This window comes from Nestor notabilis, unplaced genomic scaffold, assembly GCF_000696875.1.
Source record: "Nestor notabilis isolate BGI_N333 unplaced genomic scaffold, ASM69687v1 scaffold8822, whole genome shotgun sequence".
Taxonomy (NCBI): Eukaryota; Metazoa; Chordata; class Aves; order Psittaciformes; family Psittacidae; genus Nestor; species Nestor notabilis.
Window position 1 is genome coordinate 55,997 of NW_009918738.1, and position 24,231 is coordinate 80,227.

Genomic DNA, 24,231 nt, shown 5'->3' on the forward strand with positions numbered 1-24,231 from the left:
TCATGGGACACAAAGTCCCTTCCTATTTTGAAGTCTTTCAACTTTTTTCTCCACCCAAGTGACCTCTGGGTTTGCACAGACCTTGGTCTCATGCCTGGTCTCAAACCTCCCAAGAGGAAAGGTGAAGCTTGGTGAGAAACAACAGATAAAACACCACATACGTCCATGCCATCCTCCCTACCCTTCTCTCCTGCTCCTCTCCCTTTGGCCCTGCATGCTGTCCTTGATGTCCTACAAGCAGCTTATACTGCAGCCCAGTGCCTCTAGAGCTTGTGCAGAGCCTTCAGGAGCTGCAATTGACTGCGAGTCCTTACCTCCTACCTCTGCCTTGTAGAACTGGCCAGACAGTCATGTCCTCTCTCTTCACATTGGAAGACAGCCACCCATGGACTGCGCCATGCAGACCTGGCCTAGTCCTGTCCCCAGAGCCTCTGACCTGAACCATGAACTGAACCTATGGTGACAGCGCAGCAGTGGGAAAATTGCCAGGACTTACACAATTGCTGGGGAAGAGCACTCCTTGGGAGCTGTGAGGAAGTCCTTCAGGTTAGCCAGCCGTAGAGGGGACTCCTGTAACTGAAGCGGCAGACAAACAGTGTGTGTGGGACTGGAGAAGACAAAGAGAGACAGTGAATGCTGGCTTTGGAAAGCAGTCTTTAAGACCTTCCCCCATGATGCAACTGATGCATCCCCCTGTTCTGCAGATGATGCCATGAGGACCCCTAGGTGCCCTGCTCCATTCCCGGGGCTGGAGGATGCTTCAGTTTATCCCCAGCACTGACAGCCCTCAGCCAGCTTTGCCAAAGACACCCAGCCCTGGAAACATCCTTCCCTGCACCACAGGACATGCAGCCATGCCCCAATCAGGGAGTTGCTCCTCCTGCCATCAACACTGTCCCTGCTTTACACTGCAGTTTCTTGCCCTGACCTCCACAACAGGACAACCCTCAGCCCTGACCCGCAGCAGGGGCTCATGAGCTTTACCTGCATCACAGCACGGGGAGAGGGTGAGTAGCATGGCGAGCACCAGGACCATGCTTGCACTGAGCATAGTGGCAACATGAGGGCCTTTCCTCAAGGGTGCTGCTCTGCCTCCTCCTTGGAGCTCAGCTGTGAGCTTAGGCAAGGCAGTGCTGCAATAGCCCTTTTCCAAATAATTTTGACCAACTTCAAGTGAAAGCCCTGTGTGCTTCCTTTGACCCAGCGGATTTCCATGTCACGTGGGATCTTCAGGGTAACTGACTGCGGTGATACCTAGAAAGAGCTTTGTACATCGAGGGAAAGCCACAGGGTCTGAAAGGGAAGTGAAATCCTTCTCTGCAGAGGCGTAACCCCAAGGGCTCTCAAATCCACATAAAGGGGATTCATGATGACTTTCCCTGCAAAGTCACTTATTAGCCCCAGAGCCAACAAAGGCTTGCTGGAGATGGCTGGATGGCTTCTGAACTCGATGGGAAGCATAAGTGGAAACGCAGTGACTGCTGCTGCCATCAGCCCTCTGTGGCTCAAAAGATGCAAGATGTCAAATACCTCCAGAAATTGCATCACATTGCATGCTGTTTCTATGGAGAGGAATACAAGCTTTCCACCATCTATCTTTGTTTATAGCTGGCAAGCACGGGGTGAAGGGAGAAGGGGTTGCAGCCAAGCCCTCCCTTGCACATGAGGCTGGCTTAGCCCCTTAGCTTCAGGGCAGGAGGCTGAATCAGGCCAAGGGAAGTGGAAGGAAGAGCTGGTGTCCACAGTTCTAAGGTGTTTTTCCAACACCTTCCTCCCTTCACAGCCTTGAAGCCTGCAGGGATCTGAGATAGGGGGTCAACTTCTCTGTGTTAATATGGGGACAGTTTCCCCTCACTGTGCTCAACTTCCCTTCCTTACTCAGCCACTCAGAGCACCAGACCCTTCTGCAGCTCCCTGCCAGGTATCCAGGCATGCACAGCCCCTGCTCTGAAGCTTGTTGTCCCATTGCCTCTTTTTTTCCAGGCTATAAACAGATGCATGGATCTGCATTCCATGCAGATCCCTGGACACCACAGTTCCCCCTCATCCACTGTGAGGCACCTAAGGGGCACCTCAAGCCCTTCTTCACATTGTCACCCCTCTGCCCCTTTGGAGCAGGACATTATGCCCTGGACTGCACCATCCCTGGATGTCTATTCAAAAACCTGGGGGAAACCTACACAATGCTGAGAAATGCTCAGGACATGTCCAGGTCTCCTCAACTCCAGCTGCAGTGGCAGACACATCCTGCTGATGGTGGCTCAAGAAGCTTAGGCAGGGTATGCCAAGGCTCTTCCCAACCTAGTAGACACGATGAAAATACACACACAGACGTGTGCAGCTGCTCTGCTTTGGCTCAGCTCTTGTGCCAAGATGGAGACTCCTCATCTCAGAAGCACGGCTTAGCCCAGGAGGAGATGGCGTGTAGCAGCTGTGTAGCAGCCAGAGGACTAAAAATAAAGCATTTCTGGACAGGTCCCACAACCCCTAAGGACAGTGCTGCTCCTTCCTGCATGCATTCAGCCCAGTAACTCAGTGTCTCTCTGGGCTGTAATAAAATCCTTGTGCCCTCCTGCTGATCCCCCAAAGCATCTTTCCTTTTCCCCCCAGCTTTACAGGTGCTCCCTTTCCTTCTCAGCCACTTCCCCACCTTTGCTCTGCCCCAGGCTCCCTTCCTGCAGACTTGTGTGCCTCTACAAGAATGCCTCCCCACACCTGGGCCATGGCAGCTGGGACCAGAGCAGCCTCCCATCCCACAAGACCATCCCAGCACGCAGCCTTTTGGAGACCACAATGCTCTGAGCTGTAGCCAAACTGGCAACACTGAGCTGAGGACATGGGCCATATTGCTGCTCATATTGCCACTGCCTGAGGGCTGGACCCTGTTCAACACAGAAGGATTTTGGGGATGGACTTGCTGCAAGCCCATGGCATGTCTCCCCACGGCCTCAGGCTTCACCCAACCACTCCATTCATGGAGGATGCTTTAGGTGGGCAGCCAGGGCAGCACAGTGCTGGTGGCTGAACAAATACAGGGGCTCCCTGCAGCCAGTCAGGGAAGAGACTGCTCTGGATGGAGAGGAGCTTGAGAATTAAAACTACCATTGGGGGCCTGCTTCTGCAGGGTTGTGCCTGCTTATCTGGCAGAAGGTCTGGCCTGGGATGCTCTGCTTCCCCTTTCTCAGGTCTTCAAGCCATCAGTATTGCAGCCAGACAATTCACAATTCCCTGGAGATCCTTTGATGTTTATTCTTTTACTTTTGGGGAAGGGAAAGGCTGGTATGCTGTTATTAACTGATGAGTGCTGGAAAGCCCCACTGCTGGCCCAAGTTTTGTTTTCATTTGGATGGGCTCTGAAGAATTTGCTTGTTTACATAAAAAAACCAACAGTGTCCTTTTGATCCTGCAAGAGAAGGAAGAGGAGGGAAGCTTGGGGATACCTCAGGTGCAGCCTTTGCCAGCAGTGGTGCCAGTGGAGGGAGGAAGGAGCTGGGCATAACACGCCCCATGCTTGGAAATAAGCTCTCAGCAAGTAACTGAGCATACCCAGCTGTTCGGGAAAACAGCCTCACTGGCACTATGCTACTCAGGAAGCTGGGCTGCCAAGGCAGGAGAGGTACTGGCTGAGCATCACCAGGAAACCTCTCTGCAGGGAGGCAGTGGGAGGGTTAGGAATAAGCTTTTCCCTATTAACTTTGGTTCTACCCAGTCACTTTGAGTCTTCTCCATTTAGAATATGAAACATTCTAGGTTTTCTTCCATTTAAACCTCCACTTTCTGAGTGTAAAGCCCCTCCATATTTCTCTGGGGTGCTCACTCAAGGGTCTTCCCAGTTCCATTTTGAAGCTCTGGTTGACTCAGGATAAAATCACAAACCAAAAGCAATGCTCTTGTTGCTTCCCGGAATCAGCGTTCACCCTGTGACTCCAGGTAAAACCGTGCCAGGTCCTACATCCTGGAAAGACAATTTGAAAAGAGGAAAACAAGAGTGTCTTCCAAAGCCTGCTTCCTATAGCTGGACACTGGGGACAAGCAAGTACTGGAAGCTGCTGATCCAAACCACATCCTGTGCCGTAAGTCCTGCTTGGTGCCATGAGACGCAGAGGTTGCAGGAAGGACATACCCAGGAGCCCTTTCCCAGAGGATTATCTGCACTAAATCACTGGGCAAGCTCACCCACTGGCACAAACGATGGAGCAGAAACCCACCATGGCCAGGCTGGGAACCCTCACCACAACAGCCAAGCAGAGAAGCTGGGGGGGATGCATCTGAATGGGAAGCAGCCACCTCACTAAGGAAGTGAAAACAAGTTTGTAATTCTGGTTTTTGTGCATTTTTCAAACACACTGAAAAAGGAGACATTTTTCCATTTTTTCCTCCAATGGGGTTGATCAACTGACTGCAGGTTAAGTGAAGGCTGGATCTGGGGTGTCAGGAGGAGCTGCTGCACCTGAGGGAGACTGAGCCAGAGATGCTTCTGTGTCAGGTAGCGCTCAAGGACAAGGATGTTTGGTGAGGACTTCAGCCTCCTTTTTAAAAGCCTGACCTTTTTTGAGCTCCTAGAGTCAAAGGCAGTGGTGTGAAGCCTTGTTGCTCACCTCCACTCCTGAGATGGTCACTGAAGGGGTATGACCCTGGAGAGTCCCCACAGCCTCTGCGGTTACCCAAAGGGGGACCTCAGCTACAAGAGCAGCCCTTGCAGTGATGTGAACATGCACACATCCCTCATAAAAGTAGAGATTAAGCAAACCCAAATCATGGAAGAACCATAGCTGTACAACTGGAGAGCCAAAGCAGCTAAGGGGACATCCTGCACTCTACCAAGTCAGCATCATGAAAGCAATGGTAGGTTAGCTTGGCTGGAGGATGACCTAAGCACGAGCATGCTGATGCAACATTTCACAGGAAATCCACCATGCCAAGTGGGAACAAGCATTTCATACGACACAGTGCAAGTCTCAAACCAGAAAGGACAGAGTCTGCTGGGTGTCTGCTTCTCAGGAATAACTGTGTCCCTCATACATCACCCGCAGACAAGTCAGGGCTTGGAGAAGGCAATGGCAGAGGTCCAGACTGCAGGGAGCAGTGAGAGGGGACAAGCCAAAGGTGACCAACACAAGAGGGATGTGGACCTACTCAAGTGAGTTCAGAGAAGGCCACAGAGATGCTGTGAGGGCTGGAGCGCCTCTGCTCTGGAGACAAGCTGAGAGGGCTGGGATTGTTCAGCCTGGAGAAGAGAAGGCTCTAGGGAGACCTTAGAGCAGCTTCCAGTGCCTAAAGGGGCTGCAAGAAACCTGGAGAGGAGGTTTTGACAAGGGTCTGTAGGGACAGGACAAGGGGGAATGGCTTTGAACTGACAGAGGGGAGATTAAGATAAGATCTTAGGCAGAAGTTCTTCCCTGTGAGGGTGCTGAGGCCCTGGCACAGGTTGCCCAGAGAAGCTGTGGCTGCCCTATCCCTGGAACTGTTCAAGGCCTGTGCGACCCCTGCATAGGTGAAAGTGGCCCCTGCCTGTGGCAGGGGATTGTAACTGGATGAGCTTTAAGGTCCCTTCCAACCCAAACCAGTCTGTAAGTCTATGATTCTCTAACCTCAGCACAGGCAGTGTCCTCACCAGTGAAGTCCCACAGGGTCTGAGCATAGTGGCAGAGCCAGGTGCTGGTAACAGGGTCTGTCTGTGGTCCCAGACAGACCAAAGTGAGAAACTAGGTCCATGATCTACTTGGGAGGCTTAGGGGCATCCATTCACCAGCCACAGGAGAAGGGGAGAGAGACAGGGCTACAGCACCACAGGGTCTAGCCAGCCAGGAGACAAGATACCTACAGCATATGTTCAAGGTCTATCCAATAGCAGGGCTAGGACATCAGACCAACACTTTACAATACATCCAAAGCAGGTATTGGAAGCTCAAGCCTGAGCTTAAATGGGGCTCCTGGACTTTGTGCAGTGGGTGGGGGTGGCAGACCCCACGTGAAGGTGGTCGGGGTGATTAAGGCCAATTAGTGCCCTCGAGGCCTGCCAGTGCGCCATCTGATGGATCCTGTGGGAATGTGAGGGCATAGAGGCGAGCCAATGTGGAGTCCCAGTGATGCCTTGTCCTCGTGAGGTCAACCAAATCAGCTAGATAATGAAGTGGTGGAGAGGGTTTGCACTGATGCGGAGTTCGAAAACAAAGATGTGGGTCAGGAAGGCACCAGAAGAGGCATGCCATGACCACAGCCTCCCTGTCTCTCACAGGTTTTGGGGAAACATTGAGGCAGAAGCATGCGTCTGGCACAGTAGGTGCAGAAGACAAGCCTTGTCCCACCTGAGCATGACAGACTTGGCATTGGTTATCTCCTGGACCAAATTCTACAACCGTGGCAGACCATGCACCTCCAGGAGGAATACAAGAAGGTGCATGGCTGGACATTCTTTGCACAGGATCTTTTCCCTGCACTGCCAGACTTAGAGAAGCTGGGGAGCAGCAGCAAAACTGGTGAGCATGTGACTCCAACTGGCCGAGGGATTGACCATGCATTCCAATGCTCCCCAGGAGCCACAGCCCCTGGCGGCCCCATGCTGGCGCTCACTCCATGTGTTGGAAGAGATTCATTGCTGTCGGGGCTGCCTTGTTTACACAGCCCCCCTCCTGTGTAACAGAGAGGAGAAACGAACTTCTTATCCCCAAAATGACCTTTCTGATTCATGGAGGGAAAATTTTTCACAGGACTTGCCATCTTCCATGCTTGTTGGTGGTGATGGAGTATGGCTGGGACCATGCTCTTGGGAGATGCTCACTCCTGACCCTCTTGCTCCTTCCAGCTCCCCACTCCAGGCAAGTCCCTGGGCGCTCACTCATGTGTTGCTTTCCTGCCTCTCTTCCCAACACTAGAGAGGGGCACACAAGGGCAGCTCAAGCCCTGGCTGGGGGTTGAGAGGTCCTAGCTCAGCCGTTGGGCTCTTACTCCCTCACAGAACAGACTTAGAGCTTAATGTTTGATTTCTGTGGGTAGCTGTTTGGCTGCAGCTTTACTTAAACAAAGCAAAACCCCAGCTGTTTGTTCAGTACTGCTTTAGCAGGACGGGAAATGCAATTCCCTGTGAGAAAACATACTCCCTGCAAGATTTTGGCAAGACTGAAGCCCTTAAACAGTGGAGCAATAGCCCAGCCACATCAGCTGTGTCTGCTTTGCTGTCTCTCGGCAATGCTGGGATTCCTCCCATGGTGCTTAATCACACACATGCACCTCCAAAGCTCTACAGGGACCAGGCTTGGGAATCCAGCCCTGGGCTGGATCCCCTGAGGACACATCTTTAACATAAAGACTTTATTACTTTTACTTCTATAAAAAGGTACAGAACAGACATCTCACACACACTCAGATACACTTGATACAGCAATGAATCAGAGCTTGACAATAGCCACACTGTACAGTGAATGACATCTTAAGCTGTGGAGCTGAAACCAAATCAGTGTCCTTACAAATACTGATCGAAGCGATCACATCACCTGGTGCTCACTCATCTTCCCAGCATTGCCTTCAGCTGAGGACTTCATCTGTAGCCAGACAAGACAAGTGTCCATCCCATTTGCTGTAGTGCCTGTAGAGTGACCCAGCTCTCTTGGATATCCACAGCCACCCAAGCCCAGCAAGAAAATAGACAAGGCACAATGTTTTCCAGTGTTCCCAGAAAGGTCTTGACCCCGCAATGCTCCAGTAGCAAGGACAGGACATTACATACACTCAAGTCACTAGAAAACTCTACTATAAAAAGAATATTTCTTCTATATGTGCTTCATACAAAAATAATGCCACAGGACATGGCCTCATGAAGTGTGAGGCTGAGAGCTCAGCTGTGCAGGAGCAGGGTGGGTAGCACCACTGACAGCCCCTGATTGACCCTCCAGGTAAGCCAACCCCAGCTGGTGTCACACAGCTGGGCTGTCACCCAAAATTCCTGATTACAGTTAATTTGATTGTGTTCTGCACTTGCAAAGCATGAGATCAACCCCTGCCCTCTAGCAAGTCAAAAATATACAGATATAAGGGATTGAAAGATGGCAGAAAACAAACACCATTGCAGTCTATCCTCTCCACCTCCAGGGCTGGATGGATGCCCTGATGGTGCAATCTGATGGATCTAATAGGCCACCTTCCTCTAGCCCTGCTTTATAGCTGGGCCCTCCTTTTTGCTTTGATTATGTTTCTTTTTATGAGTTTTTGCTTTCTTCTTTTTTTTTTGCATGCATACTTCTGATTCACTGAGGCTGGTTAGAGGAGGATCTGACCCTTGATACTTATCTCTACCTACAAAGCATCATATTGTGAAGATCTTTGCACACTCCAGCAAAATTCATACTGGAGTCAATGTTTAATAAGGGCTTTCAGGAACAGATCACAGATAATAGAAAAGGCTTATAACATACAGTAGCATCTAGATGTGTAAAAATCAAAACCAATTTGGGTTAATAAAAACAGCCTGATACTATTACAGTGTATTAACAGCCTGGTGATCAGTCCTACCCACAAAAGAAAAATTGAAATTCAGCTGAAGTGCACAACTATGAACAGGCATTTTGTCCTTTCTTGTAGACAGCAAAAGTGCTTATTTCTAGGTGTTCTGAGAGTGTACTTCCTGGGTTTTGTGCTTGCAGAGAAAAGCAAAACCCCTCCCATGTTATCACAAGAACAGCAAAATTACTGGGTGACTTCTTGTTTTTTCCCCATTTGCAAAGGCTCATCCACATTATCCTGCCCTAGTACTGGACACAGCTGGACATGGCCCATCAGTTGGCAGAAGGGTTTTATTGCAGTTGACTTGCCAAGAGCCAGGTCTCAGACTAAATTCCCAAGAAGAAATGCAGTTAGTGAGAAAGGTGGACTGATTTCAAGGAGACAGACTGTGGGCTGCCAGCTCCTCTGAACATGAAATCTGTAGCACAGACCTTCAATCCCCTAATCAGACGCAGTTTTCATCACGTCAGTCTGAAAACTAGGCCACCCCTTGTGTCTCCAGCAAGAGTAAATGGAGTATTTGATCAACCCAAGGAAAGCCAGCCCCCAGCTAACCACCAGCATCAGTCTTGGTCTGACCAAGCAGCCACCTGAAGCACAAAGAAAGCAGCTGCAGAGGGTTTAAGTGCAAGTTGTGTGGGTTTGGTGTTAAAATTGCCCAAGGTGGCTGAGCCTGAGTCTGGCAGCATGGGTGAGTCAATAGCTTCTCAGCTGGGCCATCATGAAATGCAGGAAAATCCCCAACAGTGATTTGGAAAGTCATATCTGCCCACCACCTGGCAAAGAGCCACCAAGCAGTTCTAGAACAGCAACAGCCTTTGTATGTAACAGTGGAGAAGGAAAAAGGGTCTCATTTATTTCCAAAATTGGTCAAAGATTAATTTTTTGGACATTCAGCTCTGCAAAAAAAATCAGTTTTCTCTGGTAGTTTTATTCCCTGCTTTCCTTCCTGCTGGTCACCAGTTCAACATAAACTTAGCTTTTCTGCAGCAACACACAGTTTGGGCCAAAAATGCCCATGCCATAAAGCATTCAGATTACTTCCATTGGATAGATATTATTTTGATGTCTCTCCTGCTGGTAAAGCAAGCCCTGCACCATTTCTCTTGACATTTCTTCTGTTTTGACTCCAAATTTTAGATATAGCCATACAGCAGCAACAGTGCAAACCATCAGACTGCACACCACAGAAACTGGGATGACAAAATGCATTTGAGATGTTGACAAGAAGCTGGGAAGAGGCAGAATATTCGGTCTTTCTGTAGTCATCTGTACTCTCGCTTGGCCTAAGAATGCTTGACTAGTGAAAATTAACATAACTGAAGGCTCTTGCTTTCCTACGGGTGATGAATAATCAAATGTTGTGGTACCAAAAGCACCTACAGAGGAACTGAAAACTTTGTTGGTATGGACAGAAGGACCTTTGTCTGTGGCAGTTGTGGAGTTTAGAGTAGGAACTGAAGCAGTTTCCACACTGTTCAGGATGGAGGGGGGATCTAAACCCCTAGAATCAGTGTCTGGTGCATTGGTTTTTGCACTTGTAGGGTCCAAGGATTCATTTATAGGAAGTCCAGGGTGGTCTGATCCTTTAGAAATGACCACGGGGTCTGAATTGGAGCTAGGAGAAGTCACGTCTCGAACATCAGACACAGCATTTGCAGCGTCTCCTACAGGTTCTTCTCTAGATCCTACAGCATTGTCAAAGCCATGCACAACAGTCTTGTGGAATGGGGTGGGCTGGCTGGAGATAATGCCTGTTGCAGTTGTTGAAGGTGCAGGAGATTTTAAGGAATCTCTTTTTGCTTCTGGAGTGACTTCAGAGCGGGCAGTGGCCTGAGATGGAGCTGTTACTGTAAGGCCAACATGTTTCTGAAAAACACCAGGCTCTTCTGAAGCCGCTGCTGAGGTGGCACCATGTGAAAGTGGAAAGGCTTCAGCCTTTTTTTGGTCTAGTTTCTCTACAATCTTCTTCACCCACTCTGCCTCTGGATCTGCACAAATCTCCACAGACTTCAGGGTAATAAATCTGAAAATAAAAAAGGATAACTTAGTGGATAAAGAAAACAGTGGTTTAGATGATCAGCATGATAAGGAAGGCATGCAGACAGCAACACTGACTCTCTCAAGCCCATAGTAAACATCACAGGCGTTGGATGGATTATTTATTTCAGAAAGGGCAGGTGCCTCCGAGGTCTGATTGAATGGTGAGCTGATGAGGAAGGGTTTCCCCTCCAAGAAGTTTTTCTCTTTTGAAAGCATTGTTCTGACGTTTGGATGCAGTGTTTGCCTTCAGCGCTCAGAGGAGGGAAGTTCTGCAAGCACCAGGTGCCCAGGGGCAAACATATGTGAAGACAAACCCCTCTGGTTTACTGAGTGAAATGAGACTTCGCAAGGTCAGCCCAGCAGGTTCACTCTGGAGCCACCTCCTGAGCTGCGATAAAATGGTCTTAATAGTGCCTCAGTTTCAGGATAAGCTGAAAACAACAATTAGCCTGGGGGGGAATGAAGCTTTTCTTAGCTCCAGACAAGCTCCAAGTCTTAATTCGTCCCAAGAGAAAACAACTGCTTTCACAGAAACATTTGAGCTCTCACCCTGTGTGCTTCCCTGAAAGTGCTGGAACCGGATGAGCTTTAAGCTCCCTTGCAACCAAAACCAGTCTGTGAGCCTATGATTCTATGATTCCAGTGCCCCATTCTGCCAGCAAGTACATCTGTTAGTCCTTTCCCCACTTATTTATCCCTACTTCACTCTGTGTGTGAGCCCATGATCTCACTTGAAGGCTGCTGGTCTTTAAATAGGGGAAAAAACCCTACCCACCCTTCTAATAAATACCAGCATTTGCTCTGTTTCCAGGCTGCTCCTTGCTCCAAAGCAAGGGCACAGGCTGACAGGGTGATGCTGAATCAGAGGTTTGGGCAGTGGGGTAGTGCTTACATGACAGCTTGTTTGGGGCAGCGGGGCTCAGTCCTGCGGTAGCTCCTTATCCGCTTTGCTGCTATCCCAGATGTAAACCCACCACACTCAGTTGAACACTTCAGAGGTGCTTTAGGTTGCCCTGAAATAAAGTATTCAACATATTAAATACTGGCTTTTTATCTGGTACTGTAAAAACTGGCACTGTTTCTTTTTTCTCTTCTCTGGGCAGGAGTCCAGAGCTTGCCATGAAAGTTTCTGATCCCTGCTAGAAAGAGTTGAAGAAAAATCCCATGAGGGCCACGAGTTTCTGTATCACCCAAACAGGTGATAAAATGTCCAGAAAACTACAAAAAAAAACCCACTGAAAATTGCAGGGCTCTTGGGCCTCCACTGAAGCTTGCCTTACAGGATCTGCAAGCACTGACTGGAGGTCCTTTGTGCAAGGACCTAGACCTGCAGGTCCCCTCCTCTTTGGGTCACAGGAGGACTGCTCTCAGCACAGTGCCCAGAAAACACATTTCTTCGTTCTCAAAAGACCTGCTGCAACTGTCACCAACAGGCTCTTGGTGCACGCAATGCAGACCAGAGAGCTTGTCCTCTCTTTCTCTGATCAGATGTATCAATTCCTCCTCACCTGGGAGTTCCCCTCCAGGTGAGCATCCTGCCTCTCTGTTTGCTTTTATGTGGTCTCCGAATGCTGCCTGAACTCAGAGAAAGGGTGCAGAGAAAGAACGTTTTGGTGAATGATACATTGCTCCATTTGATATCTCAGCAGTCCAGCTTTGCAGCAGTTTCTCACCAAACATCTCTTCCACCTCCTCAAGAAAATTCGGTTTTGATTTTGCAAAGTGTAAAAATAAACCTCACTTGACCCCTTCAAGGGGAAAAGCCAGTCACATCATAAAGGACCCTTTGCTCCTGCTCCTACACCAGCCTCTAACAAAACGCTTGCCAAGTGAGGGGAGGTTGCACAATACATCCTGGCAATTTGTTTCTGACATTCCAGGGATCAAGACTTAGGAAAAAAAGTCCTGATTTATCTTAGCCCCTCTCTAAAGAAAGCAGCTGGAGGCTGTCAGCCAGTCTCTACAAAATGTTGCTCAGATTCCCAAATGAATTTGGTGAATTTGATGCAGTTCATTTGGGAATGATCCAGCCACCAGGAGCAAGAATGAGCACCACTACAGGAACACCCTCAACTCTTTTGATCCATTTACTGAGGAAACCCATGGTTGCAAAGAAATCACAAGCAAATCTCCTGCGGCTCCTCGACAGAAGCGCATTTCAATCTCAGTAATGCTAAAGCAAAGCCATTTGTTCACACAATAATGTCTTCTCTGGCACTGTAGGGTCAAGAATACCCGTTCAAGGGAGACCAGCTTCCCAATTAACTCTCTATAGCCAGAGGACATACTGCTGGTGTGCTCCACTTTCAGAAGCACTGTTCAACAAAACAAGAGACAGAGCCATCCCTGTGGATAGAGGTGCATGGCAGGGAGTGACTGGGGACTGCTCCCAAAGGCCCTTCTCATCTGATAACCATTTTTCTGGTTTTGATTTTCTGATTTTTTTTGTTTTCTGATTTTCCTGTTATTGGCACCAATGAAAATGGTTTGCAATTAGCTGAATTCCTGGTGTGTTTTTCCCTGAGAGAGGGAGCTTGGAAAGCCCCCTCCAAGGACAAAGCAGTGTCAGAGGGAGCATGGAGCCAGCCCTAGTTGTCCCCCTCCTCTTGGGGCACACAACCCTGCTTTTCTGGCCTGCATCTGAATCTTTGCCAAAGGGACCTCAGGGGCACCTCGGATCTGAGAGACTCTCCACCCAGAACCACTGCTCCTCAGAGGCACCACTCGGGGGAGCCATTGGTACCTGCTTTTCAGCACGGTTTCTTAAGATACCCCAGCCAGGGAGCACCACCAGCCTTTCTTCCTGCAGTGCCCACCTGATTCCATCACTTTAGAGGAGATGGGTGCTTGCCACAAGGAAGCAGAGCTAGGCAGTACCGAACAGGCAGCGGGTTCCAAGGGTGTAAGCTGCCTGATGTCATTGTGCCCGCTTTACTCAGGCCAGACCTGGAGAACCTGCACAGGGGTATGAGGAGAGGAAGAAGCTCCATCCCCAGCTGCCTTTGCTGTCCTCCTTCCTCTGGTCTGGTGGCAGCAGGGCACAGATCCTAAGGGCTTTTTGCCCCTCTCGCGTACCTTGGTGAGAACAGATCATCCCTCTGTCCTGGGCAAAGTCCAACTTTGCCAGTGCTGCTGAGAAGGTTTCTGACAGCCTGGCAGCAATGCACCCTGTTTAACTGCTACCTGGGACAGCAGTTACTGATCTTTGCCACAGAACTTAAACCAAAACCAGCTCAGGGAGCGGTGTGCCTGCCTCTTCCCCATCCTCCAGCCCACCCTGGAGCACAGCGCCCCTCTGCCTCGCAGGGATGGGAGCACGACATCCTGTGCAGACAGACATCCAGCCCTGGATAGGCTGCAGTCTGCTCCCATGGCATATCCCTTGGGGACATGGAAAAAGGGGAAAAGAAGTGCATTATACTTCTTTTGTAACATGCATGATGAGAAAGTCCCTCTGACACTCTTCCCACCTACCCTCAGGAGTGACAAAAGCCGTCACAGGCTGCTTGGATGTCACCACTGCCAGGATCAGTGCCATAGACTCCCTCTAACCCTTTCCAAACCCAGTCTTATCCTGTCATGAGATCTCCCGCAGCCCATGAAGGTCCCTTAGTGCCCATTGCCTGATCCAGTGCCACTTCCCCTGCCCCAGCACTTCACCTCCCCCTTGTGAACACAGCTGCTCCCCTGGGGAGCCTGCAGGGACACAGAGCTGCAGCTCACCTCCAGCCCGGGCCACCAGGCACAGGACCCTCAGCACAAACAGGACCTGGAGAGAAATAATCTTCATGTTCCTGTGGTTGGCAGCAGGAAGGGCACGCAGGGAAGGATTACCGCCAGTATTTCCCGCTCCTGACTGCTTATTGTGTCCTCCGGAGCAACGCAGTTGCTGCAGCTCATTCCAGGATTATGAAGACCTGAGGTGGGGGTTTCAACTGTTATTTAGCTCCCACAGACACATCCCAGGGTGACGACACAGGAATTGGAAGGAGGAGTGGGACAGGGGAGGGAATGTCGCCTGCACCAGAACTAGACAGCTCCTGGAATTCCCCGCCTGCACTTGCATCAGCTTTCCTTAGTGCGTGTAGATCAGCTGCAGCTCCTTGATGACTCATTCAGGCAGGGACGGACTTCCAGGAGTCACCTCCTCCATCCTCCTCTCCCACTGGAGGGAGGCATCAGTTTCCTCAGGCTTGTAAAGCTCTCCCCACCTCCAATCCACAGCTCCCTGGTGCACACTAAGCTCATTCTTTACCTCATATGCAAAAGCAGCTATTCCCTTCCTTGTTGGTGGCCATCTTACAACAGCAGCATAGGTCGTTAGGCAAAAGAGGCAGAATTTGCTAATCAGGATTACAAGTTCATCACCTAGACTGGTGAGTCCAAGCCAGGCTGCCTCTTGGGAACATCACCAAAGCCAGGGGTGAGCAGAGACCCAGTGGCCTCCCCAGCCAGCTCTGTGTTCGCTGAGAAGGCTGTCTGCACAGCATGCTTGTCACCACAGCCCTGACTTTGGATATACATCAGGGTCTCAGCCCTTGGGGTGTTGCTGATGGTGAGAGCAGGAGTACAAGGCACCCAGACCTCCAAGCAACCAAGCTGGCCAGGTTGCTTCCTGCACCAGCATGAAGCCAGGTCTGCAGCAGACATACGGACACGGCAGTCACATCCGGCACCTTGACTTTCTCTTTCATCTCAGATCCCAGCAGAACACGTGGCAATTTTCCCTGCCAACTCCCTCAGCTGAAAGATGAAGATAAGATCAAGACTGAGACAGTGTGGCTGCCTCTGAAATATTTTTTCCCAGAGTTTTCTTAGAGCTGATGGAAACCTGGCTTCTCTGTGCTGGGGGAAATTCCAGCAGTTCCAGTTAGGATTTTATTCCTAAAGACTGAAACCCCCTAGGTTTCCATATGATGTAATTTTAGAACATTTGGTGAAACCCCTAGCCTGTAATTTCAGCCTTTGCTTATATTGTAATAGAAGATAAAACTCATTTCAAGGAAATGAAAATAAAAATTAAAACTTTGAAATAGTCTGATCCAGCCAGAACAGAGAACACTGCATCTGTTGCCACTTTTTCTGGCCCCTTCCCCAGACGGTGTTTTCTCAGGCTCCACAGAGCCTTACAGGAAATTTGTACCCAGGAACTGGCACTGCCTGAGGCTGTTGGCGCCTTGGCTGCTGGAAGTGGTGTCATGGCCCACACACGCTCACGTCTCCCCAGAAGAAATGGGTTCTGCTTGTCCTGCAAAGGGCTTACTGCCAGCGATAGGTAAAACTGATGGAAGGGCTCCAAGTGTGCATACAGCATGCGAGGGTGAGTGCTCTGTTTGCTAAAGGCACAGCTTGCCACAGGCATTGTTTTAAGGCAGGAACAGCTCAATGCAGCTGCTTTTCCTGCACAGCCAGGGCTCATGGCAGTCCTGGTAGGGAACTCCTGCAGGACACTCTCGGAGACCCAGTTGCTCCCAGTGAGCTCAGCAGCTGGACTTGGGAGATGGCATCTGCAGGAGGGTGGAGGGCAGCAGCACCTCAGCAGAGCTTCATAGGTCACAGCCAAGTGCTGGCAGTGGCACTGGCCTAGGGCAAACCCTGCAGCTCCCTCCTGAGAGCAGGACACAGAGGCGTATCAACTGGCTCCAATGGGAGTGGGCAAAAAACATGGCCTGCAGCTGACAGAAAAGTGGAATCATTGCTCCTAACCCACTTCCTACACCACCCTCCCTGTCACCCTTCACATCTGCTCACTGCACTTCTTTTAGGTTTTGCAGCACTGAAAACCCCAAAGTCAGAGGATCTGCTATAGCCCAGGAGGTATTTCTGCTGTAAATAGCAATAAACCATAGGGTTTGTATTGATCAGACAGAGTCTCAGAACAAGGCCAGGTTGGACAGGGCTTGGAGCAACCTGGTCTAGTGGAAGGTGTTCCTGCCTGTGGCAGGGTGTTGGAACTGGATGAGCTTTAAGGTCCCTCCCAGAACAAACCAGTGAGGGATTCTGTGATTCTCTGGGCTTGTCTTGGCTTCAGCTGATTTTAGCTTCTTTAGTTATGATAGAAGTTTTCCAGGCAATTGCTGCTGTCAATTTGATTTAGCTTTGCTTTAGTCTGTAGGAATAGCAAGTAGTTAGTTATTCAGTGTGGGTCTGGGACTGTATATATTAAATTGTGATGTGGATGAGGGCAGACAGTAATCCTGGTCCATAGACATGAATCACAGCACTTGAGCAATGGAATGTTCAACCCTGCGAATAGGGACAACTAGCTTTCAGGAAACGAAGTGCAGAAAAGATGAGTTACTGGGAACTAGGGAACACAGGCTGTGCTAAGCAAATGTAGGAAATGAAACCAGCAGACCACGACTGAGAAGGAAGAAAGCCTACCATGAATGTCATATCCTTCCAGTGACCACTGCAGGCTGGGGCAGCTCCTCACAACCCTACCCCATTCTTCCATAGGAGGACGAAAAGGAGGCTTCTTGAGGTTATCCTTAGCACCCAAAGGCTCTCTGAAGGGGTGGTACAGCACTGACAAAAAGCAGTAGATCCTGGGAAGAGGTTTGGGATTTTCCTCATATAACTTCTAACTCCAGTATGAATGAGGAAGGACATTAAGCTGATCTGAAACATGGACAAGCCAAAAACATAAGCAGATGTACATCTGAGGGAACTAAGGGGTTTAGACTGGAGAAGAGAAGGCTCAGGGGGGAACCTTATCTCTGTCTACAGCTATCTGAAAGGAAGATGGAGCCAGGAGGTGGCTGGTCTCTTCTCCCAAGTAACAAGGGATAGGACAAGAGGAAACGGCCTCAAGCTGCACCAGGGGAGGTTTAGACTGGAGGTTAGGAACAATTTCTCCCTGAAAGGGTGTTCAGGCATTGGAACAGGCTGCCCAGGGCAGTGGTGGAGTTACATCCCTGAAGTGTTTCCAAACCGTGTAGATGAGGCTGTTAGTGACATGGTTTAGTGGTGGCCTTGGCAGTGGTGGGGAACAGTTGGACTTCATGATCTTTAAGGTCTTTTCCAACCTGGTTGATTCTATGATCTGTGCACCTGCTATCAAGTGTGGGCAGAAGGACCATGAACAGGGCACTGGGCACTTGCTGGCACTGCAGACCCAGGGGCACCTAACACAGCTCTAGGATTGATCCTCAGCACCCGCAGAAGGACTTGATGACTCAAAGCCAGGCAGTTCATTGTCAAGGCTGGAGCCTGGGCTCTCCATCTCCAGTTCCTGCTCTGCTGTAAGGGCAGTTTTGTATCAGGATGGATGTCCTGCTACTTAGGTCTTGGGCTGCTGCAGAAAGTTAGAGTAAGGTCTGGTGTGGCCTGAATGTTGGTGACAGCACAAGGCACACTCAGAAGCCCTAACCTTTGGTTGTTCACTGGCAACCATTAGTCAGGAGAGCTTATTGTTCCCTACAACAGACAGCACAGGCCAAATGGCCAGATCCCATATTCCCCATGAGAAGCACAGAAGTAGTTCCAGCATTTCCCACCCACTGCAGCTTTGCCAGGGCTGTTTGCAGGCAAGCTTTCCAGCTCTGCTCAGGCTCAAGGACCTCACAGGTGGAAGGAACATATGACTAGTGCTGGGGAACTGCTCCTGAAAGCAAGAAGCAGCTTAGCCCTGCAAAGACAATGTACAAAACGATATGCAAAGAGAACAAGGCTTGTGTCCCAAACAAAGAGGAAATAGCCCCAGAACATGGCCTGCCTACTCCAGGGTGTTTCCATACTGGAAATGTTTGTTACAGTAGGTTTGTCTTCCTGGAAATCACATGGTGACTGGAGAAAAAAGAAAGGTCAATGAGATCTTTGGAGGCTGTATGACCTGGAAGAGAGATGCCAGAGCTGATCCCACAAAATGATGAAGATTTCCACTGTATGGTGGGTTCAGGAGCTCTCAAGACCTCAGGAGTCAGTTTTCCTGGAGCATGGAAGCCCAGCACCCTCAGCAGTAGGTATTAACAGCACCCTTTGTTGCCCTCTGTCCCAGAAGCTTGCTGGAAAGAGGCAGCTGGAACATTCAGCTTTTGGGAAGACCCAGCTGGGCTTGATGCTGCAGAGGAGACAGGCTGCCCCAGGATTCCAGCTCTGGGTGTATGATGAGATTTTCTTTTTCTGGCTAAGCCCGCCTTGTGGCAGCTCATCCTTGCACTACTCACACCCTCGTCAGTGGTGATGGCAGCTCGGCCACTGTTCTTATACAGTCCCCCTTTGCTGCAGTCCAAGAGCATTAGACTCCAGGGAGCTGAAGTACCACCCCTGCGGCAGAGCTTCCATGCTCAGCAGGACTGGGGTCCTCAGGTTCTCTCAAGGAGTATATATGCAGCAAAGTCTGTGAGCCAGGACGTGGAAGACTGGTGGTGCACAGACTACAGATGAGGCCAGTGCATACAGTCAGTCCTTGATGTGCGGGACCAGATTTCCAGGCTTCAATCTGGAGAAACTCCAATGGCTTTTCCAACAACATGGCACTGGTTGGTATGGCCCAGAGCAGTCCAGAACTGGCCGAACAACCTCCTCTCTCCTGGCCAAGGCAACCAGTGACACACTCAGGCGATGGTTCCTTGGAGCTACAGGGGCCTCCCACTTTGGAGAGGTCTCCTTAATGTAGAGTTCTTGAGCCACTACTGTTATAAGGGAGAAAATTAAATAACGTGATCCATGAAATCTGTTTGGCACTGCACAACTTTGAATTTTCCCACATTCAAGAAAAGGGTAGGAGATGAGAAGCAGTCTGGGGCTGTCTGCAGCCAGTGCCTTCACAGGAGACAGCACCACTCTTACTTGGAAAGTATTGACCAGTGCAGGGCTTGTGTTTTTAGGAAACTGCCTCACTTAAAAAACATTTCCAAAAACAGCAGATGACATCACACAGGCTCTCAGCTCTCTGAACGCATTTCCCCTTGTAAATAAGAACAAATCCGGTTACTATCACACAGTGCAAAATGCTGATATTGTTTTCCCACAGTGGGGCAGCCCACAGCCTGGTCAGCATCCTGAGCCAGCCAGGCTGCGGGACATTGCTCTTCCCTCTGGCAGCACCACAGCTGAGCTGCAGGCTGGTGGCTTATCCCAGTGGGACATACATGGAAAGGTGCACACCTGCAGTGGAGATTGGTGCATTTCCTCTGCAGCCAGAGCAGACAGAACGGAGGACAACTCATTCTGCAACTGCCCCATGGAGACTGCCAAGGCCTGCAACAGCTGCTGCAATAAACAAGATGTAAGTCTGTTGAAAATACTACATGCAAAGAAACAAACACAGAGCTGGTTAGTCTGCAACACACTTAAGCTTTTCCTAAAAAGACAAGAGTCACTTGCAGCAATGCACCCACAAGGCGCAAGCTCTTCCCTAGGACAGGGAACAAGCAAGGCTCTTCTGGGGAGATGTGCCTGGGGGACATAGAAGAAATCAGGGCAGCTTTTGAAGTGAGGGGAAGGAGTTCTGCTCCTCCAGAACAGGCTTGCCTGAGCACATCGGGCCCCTGGGTCCTGCCAAGTCCCTGCAGAGCCTGAGGCACATCCAGCTCTTGAAAACCTTTTGCAGAGCTGCATGTCCTGAAGACTCTATTTCCACGGAGCTGGTGTGATGAAGGAGAGCCAGATGATCCCTGAAAGGGACATCTCTCATCACTGCACTGCGGAGAAGAGAGGGTAGAGGTCAGGACAGGCATGACAGAAACCTCCATGCACCACAGGAGATCATGGCTGCTGCAGGAGCTGCAGCCAGGCTTTCCCTTGGTGTGGCTGTGCTGTGCTTCACCCCAGGGTGGTACCCAGGGTCTCCCCTCCTTCACATCCTGTGAAAGGGTCCTACCAGGGCCACTGTGGAACAGGCAGAAAGTGGGGAGCAGCTAAGTGCCATGGCTCTGCTCTTTCACCTCTGCCAGAGCTGAGGGCCAGGCTAGTGCCTGCTGCCATGGCTGTGGGAGAGGACAGGACAAGTGCCCCAGTTACTGCCTCCTTCCGTCCTGCGACAGCAGGAGCAGCAAGCACCTGTGCCAGCAACCCCCTGTCCTGGAGGGGCTCCTCACCTGGCAGGAATGGCTGGGTCCTGGTCCCAAACCGTTGCTAAGGAGCAGAGGGAGCTCCTGCCTACCACAGACCCAGCCCTTTGGTCCCATCCAACAGCATGTGTGGGCCACCACCTTCATCACTTCTCTATATCCCCATTTCTCAATCCAACGTGTTTGCACATGAATGCTGCCAGTCTCCCAGAAAGGAGCTTACCAGAAGTGGCTCTGTTTATTGCCTTTTTGGAAAAGATCACCTCTTCCTGTCTCCTCAGGACTTCCAGCAGTGGCTGTGGGACCTGTGGGACCATTTGACATGAGTTAACTCATGACAGTGAGTGGAGAGATGCAGAAAACCTTTCTCTAGTGTTGCTGCTGGGGCTGACCCCAATGGTGTCTCCAGGAGAGCCAGTGGCAACCTGCAGGTCAGCACCAAAGGGCTCAAAGATCTGCCACATGCAGTGCTGTGATGGCCTAGATGTGTCTGCACTGTGGCCATTGGCAGCCTGAGCTGAGCCCTCCCATCCCACAAGCTTTCAAATCCCAGCCAGTCTCCTATAGAAATGGGACACCACATCTTTCCAAACCAGAGCTGTCACCCAGCTCATTGAGGCGGAGCTCTCTGCCAAACCTCAGCCATGGGTATGTGCCAGGCTCCGCACCAGCGCCCAGGGACACACACAAGCAGCAGCAAACAGCCCCAGGAGCCCACAGGGCTTCTGACACCAACATGCCTTTACAGGTAGTAGCATAATAAACATGCTTGGGCTGGGCAGGGAAACAATCCTGGACACGCAATTCTCTGCCCCAGCTCTTAACCATTTTCAAGCCTCGCTGGCTCAACCAAGAGAGCAGGGAGTCAGCAGACCCCCTCCCTCTCCCACCCAGCTTTGCTGCACCCCACATTGTAAGAACAAGGTGTATTCTTCTCTGTTCTGCCTGGAGCCTGCACATTCAGGATAGGTTTTGGATGTCACCCAACCAGTGACCTGCTCCCTCATCAGTGTATTTAGACAGTCAGTTGGCTTGGTCCTAATGTTTTTACCTTACTCTAATTTTCCTTCTGAGACCATGACAGCATCACACCTGCCCCACCATCTAGTGCAAAAGCTTCTTGGGCTCCCCTGACCAGTTCTGGTGGCTGTGAGGTGTGTTTTTAGGGTCAATGTAACTGTCTTGTTTCCCTAAAAGAAACAGGCCACAGATGCTGGCCATTAGCACTTTGGTGTTGCCAGGGGATAGTTAAAAAAGGGGTTGCTGGGGGTAAGGATATGGGATATTTCCCCCCAGGCTGTGATTCCTCCTATCAACCTCTGGAGGCAGCGACAGAGAACTAAGAAAGCAGAAATGAAGCATGTCTAGGATTCAAATTCCCCACCCAGGACAGAGGCAGTCTCCAACCAGGGCTTGTGGCCAAAGACAGTCTGGCTCATGCCTGTGTGCCAAAACAAAACAAGCCATCTGCTGCAACAGCTGATGTGCCTGTGCCCCTTCTCCTTGAGCTGGCTCCACATCCAGCCCCAGCCACAGAGAACCGCTGGTTCACCCGCTCCAGGCCAGCAGGGTAAAATCTAGGCAACAACCCGACTGCAGGCAGCAAGATCCCCGAGGGCACCCAGAGCTGTGACAGAAGGGATGGGGGAGCACCGGCAAGTGCTGGTGCAAAGGCTGGCTCTGGGAGGCGTACAGGGCCGCGGTGTAGCCGGCCCCGGTGAGCCCCCGGCCGCCACCGACAGGCATCCTCCGAGAGGAAAGATCCCATCAGCACGGGATGTGCCGCTTCCCCTGGGCACCCACCGGATGGCTGATAAAGGACAAACCCACCCAGCGTGCCCCCATCTCCTTGCCCCGCCAGCCCCACGGTGCCAAGAGCCAAGGGGTGCGGACGCAAATGTCCCTGCAAGGTGTCCTGAGCTGGGCGGGCTTATGCCTCTTGCTGCAGCACACAACGCCATCGTGCGGTAGTTATTACCTCCGTGGCCGAAGCACCCAAGCTAAGAATGGCTGTTTCTGCCCCGGAGTTAATCAGCAATCCCCTTTGCCCTGCTGACATGGTTCCATACTACAGGAGATCTCCTAGGTGGGTGCTGGTAACTCAGAGTCGGTATGGGTGGAAGGCTTCCCAACACTTCCCCGTGGGTGCTGGACGGGCTTCTTCAGAGCGGCAGGAAAGTGACTTCCTGGGACAAGCCCAGACCGTTGAGGTACCAGGCTCCTGCAGATCCTACACCTCGAGGGACCATGTGGAGGAGATGATTCCAGCGCTGCTGTATCATTTCTCCTTCTTGAGTTGCAGCACAGTGATGGATGCAGATAAACATCTCCACTCCGCGGCTGCCGGGACTTTTCACTGCAGGACAATGGGCTGACTGAGCTCTTCAAAAAATAGCTTTTTCTGCTGGCTGTTTATGTGGCTTTTCCCCTTCTGCGCCCCTCCCCGCCCCGTTCACTCCTCCCCTGCCGGGCTGCTCTCCCACCTTTCTTTCGTAGTGGCAGCACGTGCAAACAACTCTGAGCTGTATCCGTGGGCAGGAAGGGGTAGGAGGCTGCAGGCTGGTCGGTACAGAGCTAACTCCAAATTGGCAGGACTGAACCCTGCTGTACCAAACAAGCCGTCATGTAAGCACTGCCCCACCACCCAACCCCTGATTCAGCGTCACCCTGTACGCCCTTGCCCTTGCGTTGGAGCAAGGAGCAGTCTGAAACAGAGCAAACGCTGGCATTTATTTGAAGGGTGGATGGGGTATTTATCGCCATTTAAAGACCAGCAGCCTTCAAGTGAGATCATGGGCTCACACACAGGGTGAGGTGGGGATAAATAGATGGGGAGAGGACTAACAGATGTACTTGTTGGCAGAATGGGGCACTGGAATCACAGAACTGCAGGGCAGGCACAACTGCTCTAATCAATATTAAATATACTCTGGAGAAGCAGCAGGAGCTGCCAGAAGGTGCTAAGAGGGTTTGTGTTTTTCTGTAGAGAAAACCAAGTGCTGGCATCCCTGCAACTGGCCTGCATAGTGAAGAGTTGTCCTCTGACACACCCTCTGAGGGATACCACCGGTTATATGCCCAGAGGAGCTGCGGCTGCCCCATCCCTGGCAGTGTTCAAAGCCAGGTTGGCCGGGGCTTGGAGCAACGTGGTCTAGTGGAAGGTGTTCCTGGCTGTGGCAGGGTGTTGGAACTCGATGAGCTTTTAAGTTGCGTTCCCACCCAAACCATTGTGTGATTCTACGACGCCCAGGAGTGGGTGCGAGGCTGGCCGGCCCGTAGCTCCTCGTCGGCCCGTTGGCAGTGGGGGTTACGCCCGCTGGCCCTCGGACACCTCTATCCGCTCACACTGTGATCAGTCCAAGAAAAGCTCGACCGACCGCGCGGTGAATGGGGTGGATAATGGAGGAATGCAGCTACAGTAAAGTCTTGTAGCAATAGGTCAGGATGGCCGAGCGGTCTAAGGCGCTGCGTTCAGGTCGCAGTCTCCCCTGGAGGCGTGGGTTCGAGTTTTACACCGCCCTGCGACAGCATTTTGCTTGAACGGGGGGGGGGCGGGGTGGAAATAGGGATGCCCCACCGCAATTGAAAGTTATTAGTTAATTAACTTTAATTAAAGTTACAGGTGCGACCATATCGCGAAAGTGCTACCGTTTGTCAGAAGTGGGATTGTGAA

General features: G+C 50.9%; 2 protein-coding genes across 2 annotated transcripts; both read right to left on the minus strand.

Annotated features, from left to right (window-relative positions):
* LOC104402096 (C-C motif chemokine 5-like) lies at positions 1–1,051 on the minus strand. Its single transcript, XM_010009880.1, has 3 exons — positions 959–1,051; positions 497–576; positions 1–106 (listed from the first exon to the last, which is right to left on the minus strand). The coding sequence occupies exons 1-3, from the start codon at positions 1,049–1,051 to the stop codon at positions 1–3; spliced, it is 279 nt and encodes a 92-aa protein (XP_010008182.1).
* An 8,480-nt stretch (positions 1,052–9,531) lies between these two features.
* LOC104402097 (fractalkine-like) lies at positions 9,532–14,332 on the minus strand. Its single transcript, XM_010009881.1, has 3 exons — positions 14,266–14,332; positions 11,435–11,555; positions 9,532–10,525 (listed from the first exon to the last, which is right to left on the minus strand). The coding sequence occupies exons 1-3, from the start codon at positions 14,330–14,332 to the stop codon at positions 9,532–9,534; spliced, it is 1,182 nt and encodes a 393-aa protein (XP_010008183.1).
* Between the last annotated feature and the right edge of the window lie 9,899 nt (positions 14,333–24,231).

Bases quoted from the DNA above. Each gene is read 5' to 3' on its own strand.
- LOC104402096 (XM_010009880.1), bottom strand. From the start codon at position 1,051: ATGCTCAGTGCAAGCATGGTCCTGGTGCTCGCCATGCTACTCACCCTC. The intron at 577-958 runs GTCAGGGCTGAG...CTGCCGCTTCAG, and splicing joins CTCATGAGCCCCTGCTGCGG to TTACAGGAGTCCCCTCTACG. The intron at 107-496 runs GTAAGTCCTGGC...TCCTCTTGGGAG, and splicing joins TGCTCTTCCCCAGCAATTGT to GTTTGAGACCAGGCATGAGA.
- LOC104402097 (XM_010009881.1), bottom strand. From the start codon at position 14,332: ATGAAGATTATTTCTCTCCAGGTCCTGTTTGTGCTGAGGGTCCTGTGC. The intron at 11,556-14,265 runs GTGAGCTGCAGC...ACTTTATTTCAG, and splicing joins CCTGGTGGCCCGGGCTGGAG to GGCAACCTAAAGCACCTCTG. The intron at 10,526-11,434 runs GTAAGCACTACC...TTTTATTTTCAG, and splicing joins TGCCCCAAACAAGCTGTCAT to ATTTATTACCCTGAAGTCTG.